The 25,237-nt window shown below is 56.5% G+C and overlaps 2 protein-coding genes across 3 annotated transcripts in view; one reads left to right on the forward strand and one right to left on the reverse strand.

Moving 5' to 3' along the window:
- Positions 1–8,779, forward strand: part of TUBGCP6 (tubulin gamma complex associated protein 6) — a 36,398-nt gene extending 27,619 nt beyond the window's left edge. The window contains exons 16-26 of one of the 2 annotated variants that reach the window (XM_051962606.1): positions 54–164; positions 717–1,896; positions 2,389–2,450; positions 2,845–2,989; positions 3,087–3,255; positions 3,458–3,599; positions 4,052–4,246; positions 6,258–6,390; positions 6,482–6,695; positions 8,264–8,463; positions 8,557–8,779. In XM_051962606.1, the coding sequence (XP_051818566.1) occupies positions 54–164; positions 717–1,896; positions 2,389–2,450; positions 2,845–2,989; positions 3,087–3,255; positions 3,458–3,599; positions 4,052–4,246; positions 6,258–6,390; positions 6,482–6,695; positions 8,264–8,463; positions 8,557–8,648 (2,643 nt within the window). In that variant the 3' untranslated portion in view covers positions 8,649–8,779. Of the gene's footprint in view, positions 1–53; positions 165–716; positions 1,897–2,388; positions 2,451–2,844; positions 2,990–3,086; positions 3,256–3,457; positions 3,600–4,051; positions 4,247–6,257; positions 6,391–6,481; positions 6,696–8,263; positions 8,464–8,556 lie in introns of those variants that run through there. The other variant, XM_051962607.1, reaches the window with a different exon arrangement.
- Positions 8,664–17,248, reverse strand: SELENOO (selenoprotein O). Its single transcript, XM_051962608.1, has 9 exons — positions 16,489–17,248; positions 13,954–14,157; positions 13,033–13,213; positions 11,943–12,073; positions 11,584–11,864; positions 11,335–11,485; positions 9,918–10,103; positions 9,571–9,727; positions 8,664–9,483 (listed from the first exon to the last, which is right to left on the reverse strand). Exons 1-9 carry the CDS (start codon positions 17,154–17,156, stop codon positions 9,286–9,288), a joined length of 2,157 nt encoding a protein of 718 aa, XP_051818568.1. The 5' UTR covers positions 17,157–17,248; the 3' UTR covers positions 8,664–9,285.
- Positions 17,249–25,237: the final 7,989 nt, after the last annotated feature.

A 25,237-nucleotide genomic window follows, 5' to 3' on the forward strand; every position in this document is an offset into this window, starting at 1 on the left:
CTACACGTGCTAGAAAGCATCGGTCTGTTGCTGTCCTCTGTTCTGGATTTCAGGAGATGCTTCAGAACGTCTCTGAAGGAAAGTACAGGGAAAAGCTTGACATCCTCCCCGGTGTCCGTCCTCCCAGTCACGTGGATGCCTCTGGAGGAGAGCCCGGGGTCCAGGTGAGCCACCAGCCTTGGGCCTGGTCATCTGAAGCTCCCTCAGTCCCTTGGACCTTCTTGGATCAGAGATCCCAGCTCTAGTCCTCTGCTCCCCAGCCCTCCATGCGCAGGCTGGCAGAGTGTATGTGGTGCTGACCCACAGTGCCGGGGGCTTCGGTCTTTGCTGTCTGGGATGACTGGCCCCCACTATTTACTGTCATGTTCCTGTTCCCCCTCTTCCCCACTGTTGTGCTACTGCCAGTTTCATTGGGATAGGAAGTGAAGCGTGAGTGTCAAGGACCGACCCAGTGATGGCAAGGGGCCCTCTTGAGCTTTGAGATCAGGCCCGGCGATGGGCAGAATGGGAATAGGAGGGCTTCCACCCTGGGAAGCTGGCGGTGGGGGCTGAGGGGGCCCAGCCAGTCATGAACGTGTCCTGGGGGTCCTACCCTGGCGTGTGTAGATCTGAGCACGAGTTCAGGTTCACTCCATCCGTGTTCAGGGCTTTCCTTTGTCTCGTCCCAATCCCCCATGCCGCCCTGCTCACACCGTCAGCCTCTGTCTCCATTCTAGGCTGGGCAGTGCTCAGAGAACATTGGCGAGGGTACGCAGGGGCCACCGCCCTCAGTGGGCACCTGGACAGCAGAACAGATGGAGTCTGAGAAGGAGGGCCCAGAGGAGGTGGGCCCAGAGAAAGTGGGCCCGGAGGAGGTGGGCCCGGAGAAGGCGGGTCCGGAGAAGGTGGGCCTGGAGAAAGTGGGCCCGGAGGAGGTGGGCCCGGAGAAGGTGGGCCCAGATGACCGCACTCTGGAGCCCAAGCTGCCAGGCTCCAGCCTGGACATGGACGATTTTCTGCCCAAGCCCCTCCCAGAGCAGCTGCCCGCTGCCTCGGGCTCCCCGGCCCTGCTGGAAGCAGCGCTGCAGACCATCTCCTTGGACTTGCCCCCTGCAGCTCCCAGCGGGGTGGCGGAGCAGGAGGACGGCCCACAGCAGCTCTATGACTTCAACACTATCCTCCGCTCCGCGGCCACGGCCGAGGCCCACGCAGACAGAGCACCCCCGGCACCCGGGGACACGCGCCACCGACCCCGCTGGAACCTCCACGGTCACGCCTCAGACTCCAGCATCCAACTGGGAGAGTCGGTCCCGGAGCCGCCGGTCCCCCCCACCACGAGGGCCAGGTGGAATGTCCACGGCCACGTCTCCACCTCCCACATCAAGATGGGCGAGTACACTGCTGATGTGGAGGCGGCCCCACCCCGAGGGAGCGTCCACGGCCACGTGTCGGACAGCAGCATCCCCCTGGGGGCCTACGTGTCAGAGGTGGTCTCTGCTCGGCCCCGCTGGAACCTCCACGGCCACGCCTCTCAGTCCCACCTAAAGTTGGGCGACCTCACCCTGGAGGCCGAGGGCCCCCGGCCACAGGGCAGCGCCTTTGGCCACGTCTCAAAGTCCAGTCTTCAGCTGGGCCAGCGGGAGTCCCCCCCTTCTCCCAAGCCCCTGCCCAGGCAGACGGTCCCCGCTGCCGCCACCTCCACCATGCAGTGGTTCCTGTACAACAGGGAGCTGGGCTGCCCGGTCCCAGACCAGCCTCCGCAGGGGGGCGAAGTGCCCCGGACCTCGGCCTCGGCTGCCGAAGCCGGTGACCCAGGACAGGAGCTCGTCCCACAGACGGCAGGGGAAGCTGAGGAGAGGCCGGCCATCGAGGCAGGGGAGAGGCCGGCCGTCAAGGCAGGGGAGAGGCCGGCTGTCGGTAGGCACCCAGCATTTGTTCACCTCACCTGGTATTGTGGCATTCGGACTGTTAAGGAAGCCGTAGTTGCCGCCTCTCCAGGGGCCTGGTTTTCTCCTCCTGGGGGTTGTTACCCCTGCCAGCCCCCTCTGTCCTCCCTATGAAGGATTGGCCTGGTTTGCTCATGAAGCCCCCAGGGCAAAACTGGGGTGGGGGGAACCAGGGGGACAGAGGCCACACTGAGGCCCCAGAGCAGTTCAGGGGGGCTCCTCGGTGCCAGGGGATCTCCTCTCCCCTCTCAGGCCAGGTCTGCCCACTGGCAGGGAAGTAGGTCTCTCACACAGCCAGGACTCTGGTATTGGGAGGCACAGAGAGGAAACCGAGACCCCACAAAGCCTGTAGACGGCTCCGGAGAGGCTGGTGGTGGTGGATTCAAATGTGGGAGTGCTGGACGCAGGGGTTGGGGAAGGGGAAGGACATCCTGAATGCGACGGCCCCATTTGGCTTTTCCAGATTCAGACGTAACGAGCGACGAGAGTGAGGATGTCTCCCCAAATCAGCCTCCTGGACCACAGGTAAAGGGGGCCGAAGCCTGAGCTGCAGCCGGCTGGGAGCAGGGACTCTGAGTTAGCTTTGGCAGGGTGGAGCCAAAGGGGTGGGGGGGGTCTGAGGCCCCGCTATCTGGTGCCCTTTTCCACCCTGCCCTCTCCCCCAAGTCCCCTATTCTCTGGGCTAGGCCCTTGGTGACTCTTTATCTGTCCCTGGGGAAGGGTCCTCCTCTCTGCAGCCCAGAGGCCCCCATGGTAATGACCTTGGCCTGGGCTGGTTCCAGGCAGTACCTTGTACTTCCTGGAAGGTGACTGCTCTGGCACCGAGGGCCCGAGCGCCTCCCAGGTGGGCGCAGGCAGGGTCCCCCAGGAGAGGCCCACAGCCACAGCCGCGCGGTTCTGCTTTGATGTTTTCCCAAAGAAAGAAGCAGAAGCCCCGACCATGGCCGCCAGCCCCGAGGAGGCGAAGGATGGGGCCAAAGGCTGTGCCTGGGAGCAGGCCTACCTGAAAGCCTTGTCTGACCAGTACTGCCTCGAGAAGTACCAGGACAGCTACAGCCTGATGTGTGAGTGACCCCGGGCTGGGCCAGGGGCTGCGGGACGGGCCTCGGAGCACCCCAGGCCTGCGGACCCAGCTGAGCCTTTGGGTTCCCTCTCCTGCAGCGGAGCCTCCAGTGTCCCACCTGCTGCGCCACATCATTCCCAGACCCTTCTCCTTCCCCATGGATCCCCGAGGGCCCACGGCGACGGACGAGACCTCGGTTCAGCTGAGTGAGCTCCTGACCCTCCCCGTGCTCATGAAGCACTCCATCACGGCGCCGCTGGTTTCTCAGTACGTGTCTGCCCGGGCTTCGGGGGGAGAGGCTTCCTCTGGGGGTCGGGGAGAATTCCGTAGCTTCTCTGGCTGTCTGAGCGCCCGGGCCCTGGAGCAGAGAAGGGGTGGGGGGTCTGAGGCCCCGCTGTCTGGGCCACGGCTCTGCCCTCGCGTCCCAAGGCCGGGCCCGGCCTTGACCGTAGCGCGCTTCTCCCCGCAGCGTGTCCCTGGTGAACAAGGCCGTGGTCGATTACTTCTTTGTGGAGCTCAGCCTAGAAAAGCACTTCGAGGCCCTGAGGCACTTTCTACTCATGGAGGACGGCGAGTTTGCTCAGTCTCTCAGTGACCTGCTCTTTGAGAAGGTGGGGGGGAAAGCGGGGGAGGTGGGGGTTCTGCAGACCAGACTGGGCCCAGAGAAGGGACCCAGCGGGAGAGGCCAGAGGACAGCTGTTGGGGGAGGGGGGTGGGGTCGGGTCCTGACCAAGCCCAGGAGAGCAAGAGCCTGCTGTGGAGGGATCAAGTCCAGCCCAGGGCAGGCCCAGGGAGGTAGAGGGCCTAACTAAGGGACACGGGGCCTCCCAGCCGTGGGACCCAGGGCACTGGTTACTCAGCCCTCAGCTCTAGGAAGGGGCTCAGGGGCCGCTGACACAGAGAGCAGGTCTTGAGCTCTGTTGCCCTGTGGGGGAGGCTTTATGGGCTATTGAGGATTGGCTGCTGTTGGTCTGGGTCTCTCTGCTAGTCTCTGCAGAGACTGTGGGCTACAGCCCCCTCATGGTGGCCCCTGCCAAGTGCCACATCTCGGCTTCTCTTTCAGCTGGGCTCTGGGCAGACCCCCGGGGAGTTCCTGAACCCTCTGGTGCTCAACTCCTTCCTCACCAAAGCCCTGCAGTACAGCCTGCACGGGGACACCAAGCTTGCTGCCAACCTTTCCTTTGCCCTTAAGTACCTGCCAGAAGTGTTCACCGCCAACGCACCCGACGCCCTGAGCTGCCTCGAGCTGAGGTACAAGGTACATGGCGGCGCTCCTGTTCTTACATCCCCTCCTTCCTCTTCATTTCCGAGTGTCTCTCTGCTCCGGTAAAATCCTGGTGTTTAAGGAGACAAGTCATCCCCACAACTTCTGACTGTACCTGCCAGTTGTTACCTCCATCTGAATGTAATGGGGGCATTGATGGAAACCCCGTATGTCCATCCCTTGCTTACCAACAAGGGAGGACACAGAGTCCCTGTTGTGGTAGTGGATAGGGAAGGGAGCAGTCCCTTGGGGAGGAAGCTGCCCAAGCACAGTGAAGCCCCCCTAGATAATCTGGGCCACGTCCTGGGGGCTTTGTGGCCCTGTTGGAGTCGGCCCATCTCCATCTTGAAGTTCTGAAAGCTTCACTCGATTCCCTGCCAGGCTGTGCCCAGTTTCCCCCAGATCCCTTTGCAGGTTCTGCTGGTGTGAGCTCTTGCCCGCACTGGGATCCTTGAGTTGGTCAAACACTGGACTGCAGTGCTGAATTTTTTCCCATGTCATTTCCCCTCTTCCCCCCTCCCCCTCCCATCTATTCCAATGAACAACCTATTTCTTGCTTTTGCCGAGTATAGCTTTTCTGTATACTTGGAGATCCCATCCTGCTGGACCCTTCCCATTTTAAAATTTTCCTTGATTTCCTTGATAGTCTTGAGACCTTTTGTTCCTCCAGATAAATTTTGTGATTTTCCTAACTCTGCAAATCTCTTTTGTAATTTGATTGATATGGTGTTGAGTTAAGGAAATTAATTTAGACCATAGTCCTGTTTTTATTATTGGCCTGGTCTATCCAAGAAGCCAAGGAATATTTATTCCTGAAATTCTCTACAATTACTTAGATGTCTTTGTGTGGAGAATGTTTTATACTAGTGTTTACGTGGTTCCCGTATGTATCCGAGTAGGCAGACTCCCCAGGGTTTTATATCATATATGGTTCTTTTAAGTGGAATTTTCTATCTCTTCCTGCTGGGTTTGTTGGGGAATCTAGAGAACAAAGCGATTGGTTTGGGTGGGTTTATCTATGACTTTGCTCTGAAGTAATTGTTGTGACTGGCTTAGTTGATTCTCTGAATCTTCCATAAAAAGTGAGTTTGCTGTCTCTGTTGCCTACATTTCGATCTCTTTTTCTCATCTTATTGCTATAACGCCCATTTCTAGTCTCACCTTGAAGAAGGGTGATCATCGGCATCCTTGCTTCCCCCTGATCTTCCTGGGAAGGCCTCTAAGTTATCCCCTCACACATGATGTTTGCTGATGCTTTTAGACACTTTGCATTTTAAAGAAAGCTCCGTTTATTCTTGTCTTTATTCTGCGTAACAGTATTTTGTCAAAACCTTTTTCTGTATTTACTGAAATACCATTTTTGTTGGCTTAGTTATTGATACGGCCAGTCCACGCTCCTCATTTTTGAGAATTTTGGACCAACTCAGAATTCCTAGTGTAAGTCCGGCTTTGTTAGTGTATGGCATTTGCAAGAGTTTTCTCATTTCCATGCTCGTGTTTAAACTTTTCATCAGGAAAATTGTTCTAGAGTTTTCTTTGTGCTTCAGGTACCGAGACCATATCTGCGTCCAAGATTGGGCAAGATTCCTTTAGTCCTGGAATTGTTCTTTAAATGTCTGATAGAACTGGCAGGCTCACTCGTGGCATGTTCGGTCTCTTGATCTGAGCAGTTTGGGTGGGATGAGGTCAAAGGTAAAGGAGAGGAAGCAGAGACACTGTGACCAGTTGGACGGTGAGGAGGGGTGGGACGCTTAGTGGGCAAGGTCCTGGCAGCTACGCCCGAGGACTTGGTGGCCCAGGAGACCACTGGCCTGAAGGGCTGCCCTAGCACAGGATGATGGGTCTCTTAGCAGAGGGAGGGCCCAGTGGAGACCAAGCCACCCCCATGGGCACAGCTGGGATGGGAGATGGAGGCCTGTGTTGAAAGGCCCTTAGCTTGGGCCTTGTGCCCAAGGGCTTCCACCTGCCTGAGCGCCCACCCTTGGGTCTCTCTCCCTCTCCTCAGGTTGACTGGCCCCTCAACATCGTCATCACGGAAAGCTGCCTGAATAAATACAACAAGATCTTCTCCTTCCTGCTGCAGCTGAAGCACATGATGTGGACCCTGAAAGACGTGTGCTTCCACCTGAAGCGCACAGGTAAAGGCCCTGGGGCCTGCCGCGGGCTAGCAGCCGGGGATGCAGACCCGGAGGTGGGCGGCTAAGGTCTCTTCTGCTCTGTTGGCTCCAGCGTTGGTGAACCACGCGTCTGGTTCGGTCCAGTTCCGCCAGCTCCAGCTTTTTAAACACGAGATGCAGCATTTTGTGAAGGTGATCCAGGGCTACATCGCCAACCAGATCCTGCATGTCACGTGGCGCGAGTTTGGGAACAAGCTGTCCTCTGTGAGCAACCTGGAGGAGATTCACCGCACTCACGCCGAGTACCTCAACAAAGCCATCTTCAGGTAAAGAGCAGGGGGTGGGGGGGTTCTCGGGGCGGCAGGAAAGAGGCTTTTCTCTCCCACGCGCAAAAGGGAATAAGCCTTTATTAAACACCTACTTTGCCGGGCAGTGTGCTAGGCACTTCACAGATATTTAATTTGAGCCTCACAACAACCCTGTGAGGTAGGTACTACTGTTACGCTCGTTTTTCAGTGGAGGAAACTGAGGCAGACAGAGGTGAAGTGACTTGGTCAGGCACACCATCAGTAAATATCTTAGGCCGCGTTTGCACTCGGGTCTCCTTGACCCCAAGCGCAGGGATCTGTCCATTACGCGCATCAGTGGCCCTGGATTTCAAAGGTGCCAGTGTCTGCCCAGGAGTGCCACAGGAAACTGCTTGCACTCGCCAGTGTGCTGGCCCAGAAGGAAAGCTGGGCAGAATTCAAGTCAGTGGGAAGCATCTGTTAAGTGCCTGCTGTGTGCCCGACCCTGCCCTCAGGGAGTCTAATGGGGCAGAAAGGGGGGGCAGGATGGACACAGAAAACGTGCAAAGGAGCAAATGCAAATTAGGTCCAGGATAAACAGGAACTCATGGAGGGAAGGCACTAGAATTAAGAGGGGCTGGAGGAGTCTTCCTGCAAGAGGGAGGGGCTAGAAATGGAGTCAGGAGTGGCTGGTGTCCCTGGAACGGACCCCATGTCCCCAAGACTGAGTTTGAGCAGGGGTGATGTGGTCAAAGCCATGCTTTGGTGGCTAAATGATGGGAGCAGGGAGATTCTGGAGGCAGGTAGCACCCCCCTCCCCTCCCCAGCAGCTCTTGCAGGGGTTGCATCCGAGCAGGGTCAGAGTGGCCTTGGCCGGTTTGTAGGTGGGACTGAGAGACAGTGAGGGTCCAAGATGCTGGCGAGAGTGCAGGGCACTCTCTGCAGTAGAGGGAAGGGGCCCAGGCAAAGGGGGTTTGGGGCACATTCTCCTGGACACCCGGCGATGGGAGAGGCGAGCTGGGGGGTCAGCAGAGGCTGGGCAGGACAGGTGGGTCTGAGGGATCCGTACCCAGGGCCAGGAAAGACCCACGAGCTCACCCAGTGAAGTGGTCCAGAGGGAGCTGAGGGCCCAGGACAGAGCTTCTACAGTGGAAGGGGGAGGACACCCAGGAAGTGGTTAAGTGCTGCATGCAGCAAGATCAAGGAGAATGATGGAGGAAAGGTGGGGGGATTTGGCAACTTGGACTCATCAGCCATTTTGGCGAGCAGTTTGGGTGGGATGAGGTCAGACGAAGGTAAAGGAGAGGAAGCAGAGACACTGTGACCAGTTGGACGGTGAGGAGGGGTGGGACGCTTAGTGGGCAAGGTCCTGGCAGCTACGCCCGGGGACTTGGTGGCCCAGGAGACCACTGGCCTGAAGGGCTGCCCTAGCACAGGATGATGGGTCTCTTAGCAGAGGGAGGGCCCAGTGGAGACCAAGCCACCCCCATGGGCACAGCTGGGATGGGAGATGGAGGCCTGTGTTGAAAGGCCCTCCTTGGTGCAGATAGGAGCAGAGGGCCTGGCTGGGGAACCCTGACCTCACCTCCGCTTGCTCCCCACCCCAGGGGGCTGCTGACAGAGAAGGCTGCCCCCGTCATGAACGTCATCCACAGCATCTTTAGCCTCATCCTTAAGTTCCGCACTCAGCTCATCTCCCAGGCCTGGACCTATGATGGCGGCCAGCAGGTGGCCGTGCACCCCAACTTTGCCCTCATGCAGCAGTCCTACAGCACCTTCAAGTACTACTCTCACTTTCTTTTCAAAGGTGAGGACAGGGGATTGGGAGAGTCATCTTTGGTGGGCTTTGGGGCCTTTGTCGCCCCGGGGCACAAACCCTGCCTCCTTTTCTTCCCTGCAGTGGTCACCAAGCTGGTGAACCGAGGCTACCAGCCCCATCTTGAAGACTTTCTCCTGAGAATTAACTTCAACAACTACTACAGAGACACATGAGCCCCAGGCAAGAAGTGCTGTATAATAGAATTCACTTTCTTCTCTGTAAATAGCCACTTAATAAAGGCTCCGGCACCCCTGTGGGGCTGTCCCGGGCAGCTCCCCACCCCGGCCAGGTCGGGGGGCAGTCAGCTTGAGCCATTTATTGGAGGGGGGCTGTTGGGCGGACAGGAGCAAGCAGCCGGGGTGGCCCCCTTCCCCTCACCGAGGTTAGCCATACTTTCCTAGTTGTGGGCCAAGTGTCTCTTTCTAAGGAACTGAAGGTAAAGAAGGTGGCGGCTGGGCTGCCCTCTTCCGGGGCAGGTAGAGGGTCCTGTCCCCCTCTCCAGTCTTAAGTCCCCTCACGAGAGGCAGATCTGCATCCACCAGAAATAAATGTCATTCCGTGAAGCTTCAAAAGAAAGGCAAAGGGGGAAGCGAGGGCTCCGACGGAGCCAGAGAGGGAAGTGCAGGGGGCTGGGCTGCTGAGCTGCCATCAGACAAAGACAGGTCAGAACTGACTGGATGTCTTTGCCTTCATGGAGAAAAGACCAGAGGGGGCTGAGGTGTGGTGGGACCAACCAAAGCTGCCCAATGGCCCGTTTCAGGGGCTCAGCGTGCCCAGAGCAGCCTTGGTGGGAAAAGACCCCCAAGGCGGTTACGAAGATCACGTCACGCACAGCTCTGCGGCCCAGAGTGGGGGCTTTCTGCTGTAGGATGGGCGGCTGCCGCCTGAGGCCTCCCCGCTCTGCGCGGCCTCTGCTGGACTTGCGGCCTCTATGTCCAGGGCCGTGTCCAGGGCCGCCTCCCAGTCCTCAGAGTAGGGCTTCTCCAGCAGCTTCAACACCCTCCTCACCTGCACAGGGAGGTGGAAGAGAGCAGGCCATAAGCAGGGAACATGGCGTTCCCCCTCCCCCCCCCCCCCATCAGCTCCCCCCCATACCTCTGAGAAGTCTCCCTGCTCCGCCGCTTCGATGGCGTTCTGGGCGATGTAGTTCCTCAGCACGTACTTGGGGTTGTTGGAGCGCATGACTCTGACGCGCTCCACGCCCCACGTGTCCGGGCCACTTGTGCTCTGCGCGTCTCTCTCCAACCGGGCTCTGGAATCACACGGAGGGACGCTGGATGCCAGCCCTGGCTCCCCAAACACTGATTAAGCACCTCCTGTCTACCAGGTACTAGGCTAGGTGCAGCTGACCCTCAAGGGCTTATGCTGTCCTGGAGGATGGGCACAGGGCCTGGAGCCCAGAGGTGAGCGCCCCCCCTCTACCCTCCCTCCCCCCAGCTCACCTGTATCTCTGGAGCCATGTCTCCCAGTGCTCCCGGTTTCGGCTGATGAGCTCGGTGGGCGATAAGTGCTGCAGCTTGGAGGACTGCTCGATGCGCTCGAGTTCCTTATTGATGCTCGCCTTGGTTCCGATTAAAGCAAAGAGCTGCGGATTGGACTGAGCCAGCATGAGCATCATAGAGAGCTGCCTAGGAGCAAAGAGATGGGGTGTAGCCCAGGCCCACGCATGCTCCTCACCCTGGGTACTGCTGAGGGAAATCAGGGAGTGGGGCTGCCTGGGCCCCCCAGACCTGCTCTTCCCACCTCCAAGCTCAGAGGGAAAGTAGAGCCCCTCTCTCCCCCCCTCCACCTCTCCAGGCCCTGTCCACAACTCTTGTGCTCCCCCCCCCCCCCTTGCAGCTTGTGGGTAATGAGCAGCTTTCCTTTCTTGTCTAAAGTTACTCACTAGTGACCTGCTGGGGCTCCCGGGCACACCCCGGCCCGGCTTCAGAGCTCACCTTTGCCGGGTCAGCCTCCCCGCACTCTCCCTCACTCCCACAGCCTCGGGCTCACCTTTCCTTAAGTCATTGGTGTCTAGTCCTACTTTGTCCCTTCCCATGGAGTGGCCCCTGGGGTGTAGCCCCTTCCCTGGGTTCACTTTGATCCCTCCCCTGCTTCTCTCCAGCCACCATGATTCAGTAATCGAGTCTGTCCTCCCCAACCTTGTCCTGCTGTCACAAAGAGCAGACTGGCTTTCCAAGGCAGCTTTCTCCCTGTTGTGCCCAGAGTCCTCCAAGACCCTGCTCAGGCACTCCCTCCTCGGGCTAGAGAGGGGGTGCATAGGCTCCACAAGGGCCACACTTCTACATCCCAGAGGCTTTCTCTTGCCAGCCACCCAACAGGGACTAAAGGAAACAACCCAGTGTCTCTCCCTCTCCCTGGGGTGTGGGGAGACAGCCTCCCGTATAACTCCCCACAGCCTGGGCACAAAGCACAGCACAAAGCTCACTGCTAGGAAACTAGCTTCCACACTCAGATCTCCAGGAGCCACAAAAATCTGAGTCCAGCTTAACCTCTCTGCCTGCCTCAGTTTCCTCATCTAATAAACGGTGATAAGAAGTCTAATGGGCTGGAGGCTCACATGTCCTCTGTAGAGGACTAAAGTTGCCTCCAGTGAATGTCATTATTCTGCCCTGAAGAGTCGTCAACAAGGGACAGAAAGAATTTCCCAGCTCCCTCGGGGGTCCCTCAGAGACGCCCTAAGCAGACCCAACAGATAGGCGCTTGGGACCCCCACCACTCGGAGGCGAGGGAAGGGTTGCAGCATTCCCACTCTGCAGAGGAGGAAGCTGAGGCAGGCAAAGCGTTCTAGGGACACCCAGATGGGAGGGTCCGAGGCCCCGTGCTCAGGACGCCGTTTGGGCCACACAGGGCAACTACCTGGGATCCATCTGCGGCCTGAAGGCCAGCTTCAGTTCTTCCAAGGAGGCGCACTGCTGAGCCAGCTGGTCCAGGAAGTGGGCGTCCTGGCTGGGCTCCAGGGCCACCGAGAAGGAGCTCAGTAAGTAGAAAGTATTTGTGAAATCTGCCCCTGGAATCCAAAAGGAGGCCCGTGGGTGCCGGGAGCCTTCTGGGGGCAGAGGCCCTGGCTCCGACGGAGTCACTCCCCCGGCCCCCGGCCCCACTGACCTGTGAAGTGCATGGTCTCCAGAAGGGCGGACACCAGCTCCCGGTCCTCCTCCAGCTCCAGCCGGACCAGACCCAGCTTCTGCCTCATCTTGTGCAAATAGTGCCTCTCGAACTCAGAGTCGTACTCCTCCTCCAGGATGGCCTCGCTGAGCTCCAGGGGCAGCTCGGGCACCAGGGCCTCGGCCAGCTTCTGCAGGTTCCACTTGCACACCTCGGACTGCTTGTTGTAGGCGTAGCGGCCCCCCGTGTCCGAGGTGTTGCAGATGTGGTCGGGGTCGTACCTGGCCGGGGAGTCGCAATGAGTCGCCCTGTCCTGGCCAGCGTGGGGGATCCCCGGGCCCCGGGGAGGAGTGCCTCACCTGTCCATGAACCCAAAGGGCCCATAGTCAATGGTGAGTCCCACGATGCTCATGTTGTCTGTGTTGAGCACGCCATGGCAGAAGCCCACGCACTGCCAGTCGGCCACCAGCCTCGCCGTGCGCCGAGTGACCTGGTCAAAGGGAAGGGCACGGTCACCGCCCGGCTTCAGAGCAGGCTTCTGCTTGGGTCCATCTTGGTGCAAGCAGGCCACTCTAGTTTTTCTCCTTTCTTCCCCTCCCCTGAGCCCATCACGCTGCCCACAGCGGCTGGAAGGGCCGGCCCGGTGCCCCTCTGCATGAGCAAGAGCCAAGGGGATGCGGCCCCCATGGGGAAAAACTCAAGAGGAGGCTGTTTCCCAGGGAGGTTCCCTGGAGGACCCCCAAGTGTGCGCCTGCCAGCTGTCCCACCCCTCAGAGATGGCTCCTTCCTAAAAAGTGGCCTGGTGGCCTCTGCTCTCCACCTAGTCCTTTTGCCCAGGAAGGAGGGAGGGATCCCCTAGGTTCAGGAGTCCCCCCAAAAGAGAGGATCTCAGTCCCAAACTCTCAGAGGTGGGGAGAGCACTGCCCACTATCAGTAAACACAGACCCATGTCTATCCCTCAGCTCCCTTGTGTGTGTCTTGTATTTACTGATTGGCCAAATACACAGCAGGCACTTGATAATAAAGACGCTGAAGGCTTCAGCAATAATTCAGAGGCCTCAGGCTATTGAAAACAAAGAGTTCCTCATCTTTTCTATCTATCCTTGGTTTGTCCTAATGGGATTTTCAAGCCGGTGTCCCCAGGAGAGGCAGGTGCTGTTGCTGCAGCCCTGGAGGGCGGAGGGGCCTGGCCGAGGTCATCTGAGCACCAGAGAGGACTCTGGGACAACTGCCCGGCCAGGCTGGCTCAACTCCTGAGGCTGCCAGAGTGTCCTGCCTTCCCCTGCAAGAAGCCGGCTCCAGGTCTCAGGCTCCTCCAGCAGAGGCGCAGAGGGTCTCCTGAGCCCTTTAAGTCCCAGGGGGACAATGCTTAACAAAAACTCACTGAAACCTGGGCAAAAGGTCTGCAGGAGGAGGGAGGGAAAAGCTACATGAGGGACCCCTACCCACCTCGCGGAAGAAGGCTGCATTCCTCTGCACGCTGTCTTCTGCAAAGGCCGCCTGGATTTCTGGGTAAAAACTGCCAATGACATAGTCGAGCATCTGGATCCGGATGTCATTCCGGCCCACACTGGGGCCCTTGCGCCCTGTGTGTTCATCTTGGGGCTTAAAAATCTCAAAAGAGCCAAACCTGGGAGGAGAAAAAGGGACTGTGAGGACGGCAGCCCCTCTGTAAGCAGCCACAGCTCAGGCACCACCTGGGACCCACAACTTAGGAGAGGGGAAGGAGCCCAGAAGCTCCCTTGGGGGGGTAAAGTGAAGTCAGTCTTTACAGGGACTCTCCCTGGCCAGAGGGAGGAGAGAAGGGCCTCCCCCCACGTTCCAGCTCCTGGGCTCCCTTGGGCCTCCTCCAGATTCCATGCCAAGAAAGCCGGGCAGGCCCTGAGCAGCTCTTTAATTAGTAACACCTCTCCTTGGCATCAGAGGCCCCGGGCTCGTGCCGGCCCGTGCAGCTGGCGCCGGATCAGCAGCCAGCGATAAGGGAGGTTCAATGTCACGGCTAACGCCGACCTCGTTCGGCTTTCAAGCATCAACAAGGCCCCCTTCCGCGGCCAGGCTGGCCTGCCCTCCCCCCGTGCCTGCTTATTACATAACTGCATGCCCCGATCACTGAATTAGGGGGTCCCGGGCCCAGCAAAGCCAGGAGCCAAGCTGACCTTGGTGGAGACGATGGAACCCTAACCTGGCCATGCTGTAGCAGACCTCCCCAAGGTCTTCCCAGCACCATCTCCCACTGGGGGGAGGGGGCAGCATATACTCCCCCTCAGAGCCTGCCCAGGGCGCTTCGGTCTTGGAGGGTGGCATTGGGCCTGGGCCAGAATCCAGACCAGCCGATCCCAGAGTTAGCCCGAGGTGGGTCTCGACCCTTACCTCAGGAAAGTCGAGGCTATCCGCAGCACCACCGCGCAGTTCTCATACTTGGGGTTGCCATCGTAGTAAATGTCCCGGATGACTTTGGACTCGGAGGTCACGCACGAGCCCGCCCGGGTCGTGGGGATGCCCAGGTGGAACATGGCTTCGCTGCACAGGAACTCCCTGATGCTGGAGCGCAGGACTTTCCGGCCATCGGCTTGCCTGGGAAACAAAGGGATGGTGGAATATTTATCCCCGCAGCTAAAAGGGCTCATCTCCCGCTTCCACCTGCTCTGACCCCAAGGCCACGGCCCGTATTCCCATTTTAAAAAGCTGTAGCAGACGCACCTCCCCAAAAAACCAGGCCAAAGCCCAGGCGAGGACCTAAACGTGGCAGGGGGGAGAACCCAGGCGGTTCCTCAGAAGAATCACTTGTCTGCCCACATTTCTGGGGCCTCAAGTTTTTCTCTCTGAACTACACAATTTCTAAAATCCCTTCCAAATCTGAATCCTAAAATAAACAAGAACAAACAGGCTTCTGGGGCAGCCAAGGATTGTCCTGTGCCACAGGGATCAATCCATCCAAGAAAATAAACCTGGGGGATTATGTAAGCCTCTTCCCAAAGCAGGAACCTCACTAATGTGTCATCTTTTGGTCTCTGCTGGAATACTCTATATCACAAAGGAACTCGCTCCCAAACCCAATGCACTCTGGGACAATTCCAGTGCAGAGGAAGCCAAGCCCAGGTTCAGGCTTTCACCTGCAGACCAAGCAGATTAATCTTATCTCTCTGCCAAATGCCCAATCTTTCAAAAATGTCCAGCATTAAGCGATGCAGGGGAGAGGGGGCACAACATACACACAAGCAAAATCCCAGGCCTCAGTTATCCAGAAAACCACTTGGTGATAGACAGCTAGGGTCCATCACTCCTTTACTCTCTGCCTCCACTTGCTTTCTTACCAACAGAACTTCCCGGGAATGCTGAGATCTTGGAGAATCCATGTAGAAATTCTCCCTGTGACATTTACCCAGAGAAGCTTCATTGGTTCAAATAGAGGGACTGGCCAAGGTGTGACCTGGCTCAGCATGGAGCCCTGAGCCTTGGCAGACACTGGCAAAGACAAACTCCCCTTGGCCCCCGTTTTAGCTGACCCTGAGACAAAGGGACTTAGTTCTTATCCCAGGTGAGATTTCAGAATCCTAAGCCAGAATCTGGCAGCCATTCAGACTAATCCTACAAGAACGATCTTCCTGAACGTCTGTAATGGGCTTTGTCCATTCTAACCACAGGCACCTGACCGAGGAGCAAACAGCAGCCCCCCAAGCACCCCCAGTTTGGCTGGGGGGAGCTCATCTATTTGGCAGACTGGGGAACCACTGGGTAGTTAACCCAAGTCACCAAGGTTAGTGTGTGAGATGTCAGGCAGCAGACACACTATTGCTATTGTCAAGGTGCTCAATTTCTACTGGGATATCAGGGAGACCAGCAGTGCTTTTGTAAACAGTTGGCATAGCATTTAAGATTCAGGGTTGCCTCCATCCCAGGCAAAGAGACCTCCGCTGAGGGTTTTCAGAAGCAATCAGAAGTTTCACTGACAGAATGAAAACAAAAACTGGCAGAAAAGTCAAAGAAACCTGTGAAATCTGATTCCTTAAATTTGTCACCTGCTGCTCATATAGAAAACCATGTTGATCTTTGGTCAGAAAGGACAGAATGCGATAGCCTGTGGTTAAAACGGCTCACATTTCCAGAGTCTATCCTGGTTCACAAAGCACTTCCCTCACAGTTGGGCAGATTTTACAGAAAAGTAAACTGAGGCTCAGAGGTCATCTACTTGCAAAGTTGCAAACCCAGGCCAGGTGCTCTCAATCAGTATTTGGGATTCTCTCCCAAGAGAACTCAAGCTAGAGACAGAGTATGTGCTGGAAACAAGTGGCTGAATGTGGCTTAGGAAGGGAAGGAGGAGCAGAAATGTCCCAAGACTAAGAGGAAGCAGAAGCCTGAGACAGCAGGGCAGCGGGCCCTCCGAGGGGGACACATGATGATCACCCAGGAGGGAGGCCTTTGTGAAGGGAATCGAGTTGTGTCAGAACAAGATGTATCACTGTCTCATCCTCTCCTTGAACTCACTACCCTTCTGCAGGCCTCAGTTTCCTGTCAAATTAGGGGCCAGACAGACCCTAAGTCCCGCATCTCCAAAAAAAGCCAAATCCCTCAGGGAAAAGGAGTAAAGTGGGTATTCCCCCCCTTCCTAGCACAATCAGCGAGGCAGGTGAGAGGAGAGAGAGCCAGTCAAATGCTAGGGCACAGGAAGGGGTGAGAAACGCGGGGCTGGGGGCAAGTCGGGGAGGGTGTGAGGGCTCAGGAACCAGACACCTTTTCCTATAGTCAAGATGCTCAAATTCAAGTGGGATATCCGTGCCGGCCACATATTTGAAGGGGGGAGGGAGTTCCCTTTTGACAGGCACATATGCTGGGGGGTCACCCGACCGGCGGGAGCGGGGATCAGGGCCCCTCGGCGAGCCCACGGGGTCGGGGGTTCGAGCTTACCTGGAGAAAGGCGTGAGGCCGGCGCCCTTGAGCTGTAGCTCCCAGCGCTGCCCGTCCGGGCCCAGCACCTCGCCCAGGTACATGGCGGCGCCGTCGCCCAGCTGCCCCGCGAAGCTGCCGAACTGGTGGCCGCAGTAGCAGTGCGCTGCGGGCTCAGAGCCGGGCAGCAGCGCGTTGCCGCTGAAGTACAGCTCCGCCTCGGCCTCGGCCCCGGAGGCGGGGCGGCGGCGGCGGGAGATGGCTCCCCCGGCCTCGGCTTCCTCTTTCTGCTCCTCCACCTCCTCTTCTCTCTCGGGTCCGGCACCGGGCGGCGCCGGCGGCGGCAGCGGGCCCAGTCCGAGCAGCGCCAGCGCTGGGGCGGACAGCGCTACGAGACGCGGCTCGCGTAGCGGAGAGGGCCGGACGCGACTGAAGCAGGCGCCCGGCACGGGCCGAGGGGCCGGGTCTCCGCCGGGCGGCGGCTCCTCCACGGGCAGCATCTGCAGGGCGCGGTTGTCGAAGCGCAGGCCCGAGAGCCAGCCGCGAGCAGCGGGCGGCGGCTGCATGATGAGCGGCCCCGAGGAGCACAGGCGCGGCCGCGGGCCGGGCCGGGCGGCCCCCGGGAGCTGCGGCAGCAACAGCAAGCGCGGGCGGCGCAGGGCGGCGGAGCGAGAGGCGGACGCTGCCATTCACCTCCGCGGCCCGCTCGCACTGCGCAGCCCCGGGGCCCGCCCATCGCTACGTCTTCGGTTCGGGGGCGGGTCTTCTCGCGACAGCCAATCCGAACCCTGTAAACGTCATCGTTACGGGGCCTGGGGGAGGGACTTCGTCTTTCTACAACTTTCGGACTCGACGCCAGAAGTCGAGCTCTTCAAACGGGGCGGGGTAAAGGGGCGGGTCTCCGTGCTCGAACGAAACTCGAGAGCTCGGGGCTGGCCGTTCAGAGACCAGGCTTCCTGAGGAGCGGGCCTTTGCACTCCCAAGGCCGAAGAGCGTGCCGGGCGGGGCTCCGCATCCCAGAAAATATCGAGTCCTACGTCCGGAGCTCTGCTGTCAGAAAAAGATCGAGCCGAGGGGGCGGCAGTACGCCAGCCAAACGGCACAGAGTTCAGGGAGCGCGGCTCCTGCTTGCGACCAATCCCGCATCCCGGACCCGGCGGCACTCCTCCCTCTAACCAATACGGAGCCCAGAGGTCCGCGTCCAGGGGGCGGGGCTCAGTCCGCCAACCATCTCCGAGAGGAGGGGCTGCGGCTCCACCCTCCAACCAATAGGAAGGGTCAGTGCCCGGACTTTGTTTACCAAACAGCCCAAAGTCCGTAGGCCGCGGTTCCGCCTTCCATCCACTCCGTAGCGGAGAAAAGGTAGCTCCGCCCTCTAACCAATAAGGACCAGAAGGGACGGGGCTCCTCTTCCCGAGCAAAACAAAGTCTAGGGGGCGAGGCTGCGACCTCCAACTGTCGCCGAGCTGAGTGGTAGTGGCTCCGCCCTCCAGCCAATAGGGAGCGGAGGGGGCGGAACCTCGATTTCCAAACAGAGAATCTATGGGGCGATCCGAGAACTTCCAGGGATCTCCAAGTTCATGGCCCGTGGCTCCGCCCTCTCCCCAATATGGAGGAGAAGGAGCGAAACCTCGCTTTCCAAAAAAAAGGTCTGGGGAGCGGGGCTTGGCTCTGCAACTGTCCCCCCTGTAAGTGAACGTAACTCCCTCGTCCTGCCAATAAGGAGAAAAAGAGGCGAGGTTTCTCTGTCCCAGCCGCAGAGATTCCTGGGAGCGGGGCTCCGCCTTCCACACATCACATAGAGGAGGGTCCCGTGCGGGACTATCTCTCCAATAGTGATCGAAGGCGGCGGAGCTTCGTACATCGGGGCTCGGCCAGTCTTGGTGGCGGAATAGTGTGGATTCTAAAACGGGCTGCGAGGTCCTTCTGGTCAGAGGGGGACTCGGGGCTCTTCTTCCCCCTCTCAACCAACATTGCTGGGCTGAAAGAAACTCCGGGCCACGCCCCCCCGGGACTTCCCAGAGGAAGTTGGGTCCGGGCTCCTCCCGCCCTCCCGTGAGGAGTCCTGGAGGCGAGGTTGGCCGGGAGAAGTTGCCTTCGGAGAGAGGCCACGAAGGATTGGATTTGGGTCGCCCGAACCAGGAGAAACGTGGAGAGGGAGGCCTGACCTTTCGGCTTAGGGGCGGGCCTTCGTCCTTCCACCAATGGGGAGCGGCCGGGCCGGGACTGGAGCGGCCCGGGAAGGACTGGGAGGATACAGGCCCCGCCCAGCGGGAATGGACCGCGGGGGTGTGACTGCTGCGGCCGAACGGGGAGGAGCTGAGCAAGGAAGGCTCGGCTCCTCGCATCCGGCTAGGTCCGGGGGACTGGACCCTGACCCCCAGCCCACAAGAAGGGCGGTCCAAGGGGACGGTGCTGGAACTTCCAGCCAATAAAGAGCTGAAGGAGGCAGGTCCTGCCTTGCGTCCGCCGCCATTACGAGGGGGCAATGCTGCTCCCTCAGACCATTGGCGAGTCGAGGGGGCCGTACTTGGTCTTCCAGCCAATAGGGAGCTGAAGGAGGCAGGTCCCGCCTTGCGTCCGCCGCCGTTACGAAGGGACGATGTTGCTCCCTCAGACCATTGGCGAGTTGAGGGGGCGGTGCTTGGTCTCCCACCCAATAATGAGCTGATGCGGGGAGGCTCCGCCTTTCGGCCTTCCCCCAGCCGAAGGGAGGTGGCTCCGCCCTCACGCCGGTGACGGACGGTCGAAGTTCCCCTCGGAATGAGGAACGGGCTAGTGGGACGTTCCCCCGGTTCCCAGCAATCGCCTTGCTGAGGGGGCGGGGCTCGGCCCTCCCGCCGATGGCGGTCCCCCGGGGCGGGGCTGCGTCTTCCCTTCACGCCGGCACCTCCGGTGAGCTGGGCCGGCCCCCAGCCCTCCCCTCGCGGGCCGGGAGTGCTGCCCGCCCCGTGCCTCCAGGGCTGAGACACGGGCTGGGGACCGGGCCTGGCACCCAGACGCGGGCTGACTGGGTGCGCCGCTGTCTTCCGAGGCCTGTGGTCCGAAACGTTCCGCAGAGCAGGCCGGGGCGCTGTTCCTCCGAAACTTCCGAGCGCCCCGGATTCTGGGGGCGGAGCTCGGCATTCCCGTCTTCGCGGAGGCGGGGAGAGGTCGGCGCTCCGGCCCACCACGAATACGGAGCCTAGGGGCCGCGGCTCGGCTTTCCAGCCCTCCCACGGCTGCCCCGTCGAAGAGCCCCTACTTCGGCTCACCACCACTACCGAGCCCAGGGGCCGGGACTCCGCAGTGCCCCGGCCCCGAGCCCGGGAGTCCACCACTCCCCACCCCGCGGAAGGGCTCCGCCCCCCGGCCCAGGAGCCGGCCAATCGGCCCCGTGTACCGCCCGCGGGGCCCCGCCCCTCTACCAATAGAGGGCCCCGCGGTGGAGGCTCCGCCTTCCCGCCGTCACCGCTCAAATCCACAGCGGCCCGGGTGGCGGGCCTCCGCATCGGATCAACCACGGCGGGGAGGGGGCGGGCCTTGGCGTTTTCCCGCCCCCACGCCCGGCCGGGCCGGCTCTCAGCTCTGGGCAGAGCGCCCCGCCGCCTCAGCCTCGCTCCGGGGGGGCGGAGCTTCTAGGACACGCCCCTGGATCTTTATGACGCCACAAAGGCGCACGTGGGTCCGCCCCGCCTTCCTCCGGTCCGTCTTCTCTGGAGGCATTTGATGACTTTGATGGAGGAGTTGCAGTGTAGACTCGTGTGTGTGTGTGTGTGTGTGTGTCTGTGTGTGTGTGTGTGTGTGTGCGCGCGCGCGCCCCCACAGACATGAGTTCGAGTCCGCTGACACGTCTTCCCAAACTTCTTCCCCAGCCAAGCATCAGAGCTCCGTAGTCATAGTTCACGAGGGGCGCTCACATGCTTAATGTTTTTGACTATGTGTGTCTGAGTGTGAGTGTGTGACTGTTTTTGAGTGTGTCTGAGTGTGCGGAATGTATAAGTGTGTGTGTCTGTGAATGTGTGCGCGTGCGCACTCTCCAGGAAACATGCCCCCTAGTGGTGTAGCCAGAAGGGCTCTTGTCATCTTTTGATATTTGGCATTTTTATTCCTTTTTTATTAATTCTAATTATTTAGTTTAATACAGTTTAATCAGGCAATTGAGAGAAAAGCACCAGGCTTGGAGTCTTGAGAACCTGAGTTCAAATGCGGCCTCAAACACTTCCTAGCTGTGTGACTCTGGGCATGTCACTTAATCTTATTTGCCCCAGTTTCCTCATCTGTAAAATGAGCTGGAGAAAATGATAAATCACTGCAGTATCCTTGCCAAGAAAACCCTAATGGGGTCACGAAGTCTGGAGCAGGACTGCAGCGCCTCGATGGCAGCCTGATCACCTTTTTAGTATAATCGTGAATTTTCCCTCTATTCAGAGGTTCATGGATACAGAGAGATGTGGGCTTAGTTTTGATCCAAAGTGTCGAGGCTTATGCAGCACTGTGTGTATACATACATGCATGCATATATGTGCACTGTATTATACGTGAGAGTGTCAGGCAGGCAGGCAAACAGGGAGAGAAGACTTTTTATTTATCTTGCTCCATTAGCTTAATTATTGTGCTTGCTTCAGATTTATTTATTTTTTTATTTTTTAGATTAATGTAAAAAATTTTTTTAAAATAACTTTTTATTGACAGAACCCATGCCAGGGTAATTTTTTACAGCATTATCCCTTGCACTCAATTTTGTTCCGATTTTTCCCTTCCCTCTCTCCACCCCCTCCCCCAGATAGCAAGCAGTCCTTTAACACGTTAAATAGGTTACAGTATATCCTAGATACAATCTATGTGTGCAGAACCGAACAGTTCTCTTGTTGCACAGGGAGAATTGGGTTCAGAAGGTAGAAATAACCCGGGAAGAAAAACAAAAATGCAAGCAGTTTATAGTCATTTCCCAGTGTTCTTTCTTTGGGTGTAGCTGCTTCTGTCCATCCTTGATCAATTGAAATTGAATTAGCTCTCTTTATCAAAGAGATCCATTTCCATCAGAATACATCCTCAAACAGTATCATTGTTAAGGTATATAATGATCTCCTGGTTCTGCTCATTTCACTCAGCATCAGTTCATGTAAGTCTCACCAGTCCTCTCTGTATTCATCCTGCTGGTCATTCCTTACAGAACAATAATATTCCATAACATCCATATACCACAATTTACCCAGCCATTCTCCAATGGATGGGCATCCATTCATTTTCCAGTTTCTAGCCACTACAAATAGGGCTGCCACAAACATTTTGGTACATACAGGTCCCTTTCCCTTCATTAGTATCTCTTTGGGGTATAAGGCCAATAGAAACACTGCTGGATCAAAGGGTATGCACAGTTTGATAACTTTTTGAGCATAATTCCAGATTGCTCTCCAGAATGGTTGGATTCGTTCACAACTCCACCAACAATGCATCAGTGTCCCTGTTTTCCCGCATCCCCTCCAACATTCATCATTATTTTTTCCTGTCATCTTAGCCAATCTGACAGGTGTGTAGTGGTATCTCAAGAGTTGTCTTCATTTGCATTTCTCTGATCAATAGTGATTTGGAACACCCTTCTCATATGATTAGAAATAGTTTCAATTTCTTCATCTGAAAATTGTTCCTATCCTTTGACCATTTATCAATTGGAGAATGGCTTGATTTCTTATAAATTAGAGTCAATTCTCTATTTTGGAAATGAGGCCTTTATCAGAACCTTTAACTGTGAAGATGTTTTCCCAGCTTGTTGCTTCCCTTCTAATCTTGTTTATATTAGTTTTGTTTGTACAAAGGCTTTTTGATTTGATGTAATCAAAATTTTCTATTTTGTGATTGGTAATGGTCTCTAGTTCATCTTTGGTCACAAACTTCTTCTTCCTCCACAAGTCTGAGAGATAAACTATCCTATGTTCCTCTAATTTATTTATAATCTCGTTCTTTATACCTAAATCACGGACCCATTTTGATCTTATCTTGATATATGGTGTTAAGTGTAGGTCCATGCCTAATTTCTGCCATACTAATTTCCAGTTATCCCAGCAGTTTTTGTCAAATAATGAATTCCTATTCCCAAAGTTAGGATCGTTGGGTTTGTCAATCACTAGATTGCTATAGTTATTGATTATTTTGTCTTGTGAACCTAACCTTTTCCACTGATCAACTAATCTATTTCTTAGCCAATACCAAATGGTTTTGGTGACTGCTGCTTTATAATATAATTTTAGATCAGGTACAACTAGGTCACCTTCACTTGATTTTTTTTCCATTAATTCCCTTGAGATTCTCGACCTTTTGTTCTTCCATATAAATTTTATTATTTTTTCTAGATCATTAAAATATTTTCTTGGAAGTCTGATTGGTATAGCACTAAATAAATAGATTAGTTTAGGGAGTATCGTCATCTTTATTATATTCGCTTGGCCTATACAAGAGCACTTAATATTTTTCCAATTATTTAAGTCTGACTTTATTTGTGTGGAAACTTTTTTGTAATTTTGCTCATATAATTCCTGACTTTCCTTTGGTAGATAAATTCCCAAATATTTTATGCTATCAACAGTTATTCTGAATGGAATTTCTCTTTGTGTCTCTTGCTGTTGGATTTTGTTGATGCTGTATAAAATTGCTGAGGATTTATGGGGAATTATTTTGTATCCTGCAACTTTGCTAAAGTTATGAATTAATTCTAATAGCTTTTTAGTAGAATCTCTGGAGTTTTCTAAGTTGTATCTCCTTTTCTAATATCCTCAGTTATTAGGGCTTATTCCCCTCTCCTATTACTGAACTGTGTACGTGAGCTCCAACAGAATGTGAGCTCCCTCAGAGCAAGAACTGCTTAGTTTTTGCATGTGTGAGGCTAGTGAATGACAGAATGATGCTTCATAGAATGGGCTCTGAGTTGGGCTGAATGTCCTTGTGAAAGCCTCAGTGTTTTCCAGGGCCACTGGGACGAATGCTTCCCCATGCCCTGACTCTCCTCTGAGACTAATGGGGAGTGGATGGTTCCCAATTTTTTCCTTTCATTGGTAGTGATAAGCAGGGCATTTTTGCCAAGAAGCTGGCTTGGCTGGGTCCCACCTTATTCCCTATAGCCAACAAGAGGGCAGTCCTTCCCGTTCAGGTCTCCTCTGCCTTCCTCAAGCGGTGATGGTGGTGGGCACCTGCGAACAACGGGATTTAGTAAAACAGCAGCTCTGGACCAGAATAAACTGTATTTGAATGAACAATGGTTCCCACACTTGTTTATGAGCTAAAATTTCTCTAAGACCAGGATCTGATTTCATTGCCCCCTCCTTTTATTTTTTTAAACTAACCTGACCTAGAATTTCATGGGTGTGAGGTAAAGTCTCCTTCCTAAGGCAGGGCAGCACCTGTTGTGTAACTTAGTCTGAAGGATAAATAACCTGCCTAGGGTCCTGTTTGGGAAAGGGCAAACTCAGCCTCCTCTCCAATATTCCACCAAAGCCTCCCTTTAAACTTCCACAACATCAAGTAAAGGCAATTATTAATCACCTATGATGCTAGGCCCTGGGGCTACCCAGAAAGGCACAGAAGCATGGTTCCCGCCCTCAAGGACAAGACACATCTGGAAGATTGGAGATGATTTTGGGAAAAGGCTCCACAGTAAAGGGGATCAGGAAGGATTTTAGGTGGGATTTGGAGACCGAGATGAGAAGGGAGAACTCCCTAAGGGGAAGGACCCTCCCGCCTGAGGTTCCAGCTTCTCTGGAGGGTGCCAGGGCCCAGGCCATGGCATCCCCTTGGCCGTGTTTCATGTAGCTGGGCCACCCGGGTATCCCGTGAGGTCTCTGCAATAGCTCCCAAAGCCACCTCTAAACCTCTGACCATTGTGTCACAGTCCCAGTGGCTGAGGCTGCCGCCTGGGGAGCACCACCTGCCCCAGCCTGAGACCAAGGCAAGGCCCTGGGGGAGGAGACAGGGATGATTGCCACCCACAGAGACAGCACCGTACTCTTGACATCTCTGTTCCTTCGAGGCGAAACAGAGTTTGAACAGAAAGTGACCCAAATCCAGGCTCTCCGGCAGGGTCAACATTTCCAGCTCTGTTCACATGGACAGGACAGCCGACCCGGCCATCTGACCCAAGCTCTCCAGCTGTAAGGGAACAATGTTCCCTTATGGTGAGTGGAAAATGGCTGTCGTGGTCCCGGTGCACCCAAAGGAAACTTGAGCTCTTCACTTGAACATGAGCTTGGGAGAGAACCTGAGCTCGTAGGCGGAGCTGGTCACCCTGCCAGGAAAAGTGGGGCCACGTGCTAGGTTCTGCCGCACGTGGGACCTGAGAGCTGGGCAGGCAGAACCAGCCCAGCAGGGGGAATGGGGTAACGGGGCTTTCCAAGGGGAAGACCCTGGCACGAGGCTCAAGTGAGGCACCTCCAGGGCCAGTGGGAGCTGCCATGTCTCCCAAGAATGGTGGAGGCAAGTCTCAAAGTGGGGGTGGGGGTGGGGGGCCCCAGGGAGGCGCCAGCTTCTGACTGGACAAGAGCTACCTAAGGGGAAGGACACCCCCTTCTGGGGATGGGTATAGATGAGGTACAGGAGGACCAGCTGAGCTACCTGCCGACCACAGACCGGGGAGCTGGAGTCGCAGACCCTCAGGCCAGGAGGATTGCTGGGAAATTTTCCCTGACTTTTGGCCCCAAGTTGGTCATTCTGTAACTCCCGCCCATCCTTTCGGGTTCAGGACCACACAGAAACAGCCTGATTATCCTTTAGTGTGGCGGCCCTGCAAATAACTGAATAG

Source organism: Antechinus flavipes, chromosome 5 (genome assembly GCF_016432865.1).
Source record: "Antechinus flavipes isolate AdamAnt ecotype Samford, QLD, Australia chromosome 5, AdamAnt_v2, whole genome shotgun sequence".
NCBI classification, from domain to species: domain Eukaryota; kingdom Metazoa; phylum Chordata; class Mammalia; order Dasyuromorphia; family Dasyuridae; genus Antechinus; species Antechinus flavipes.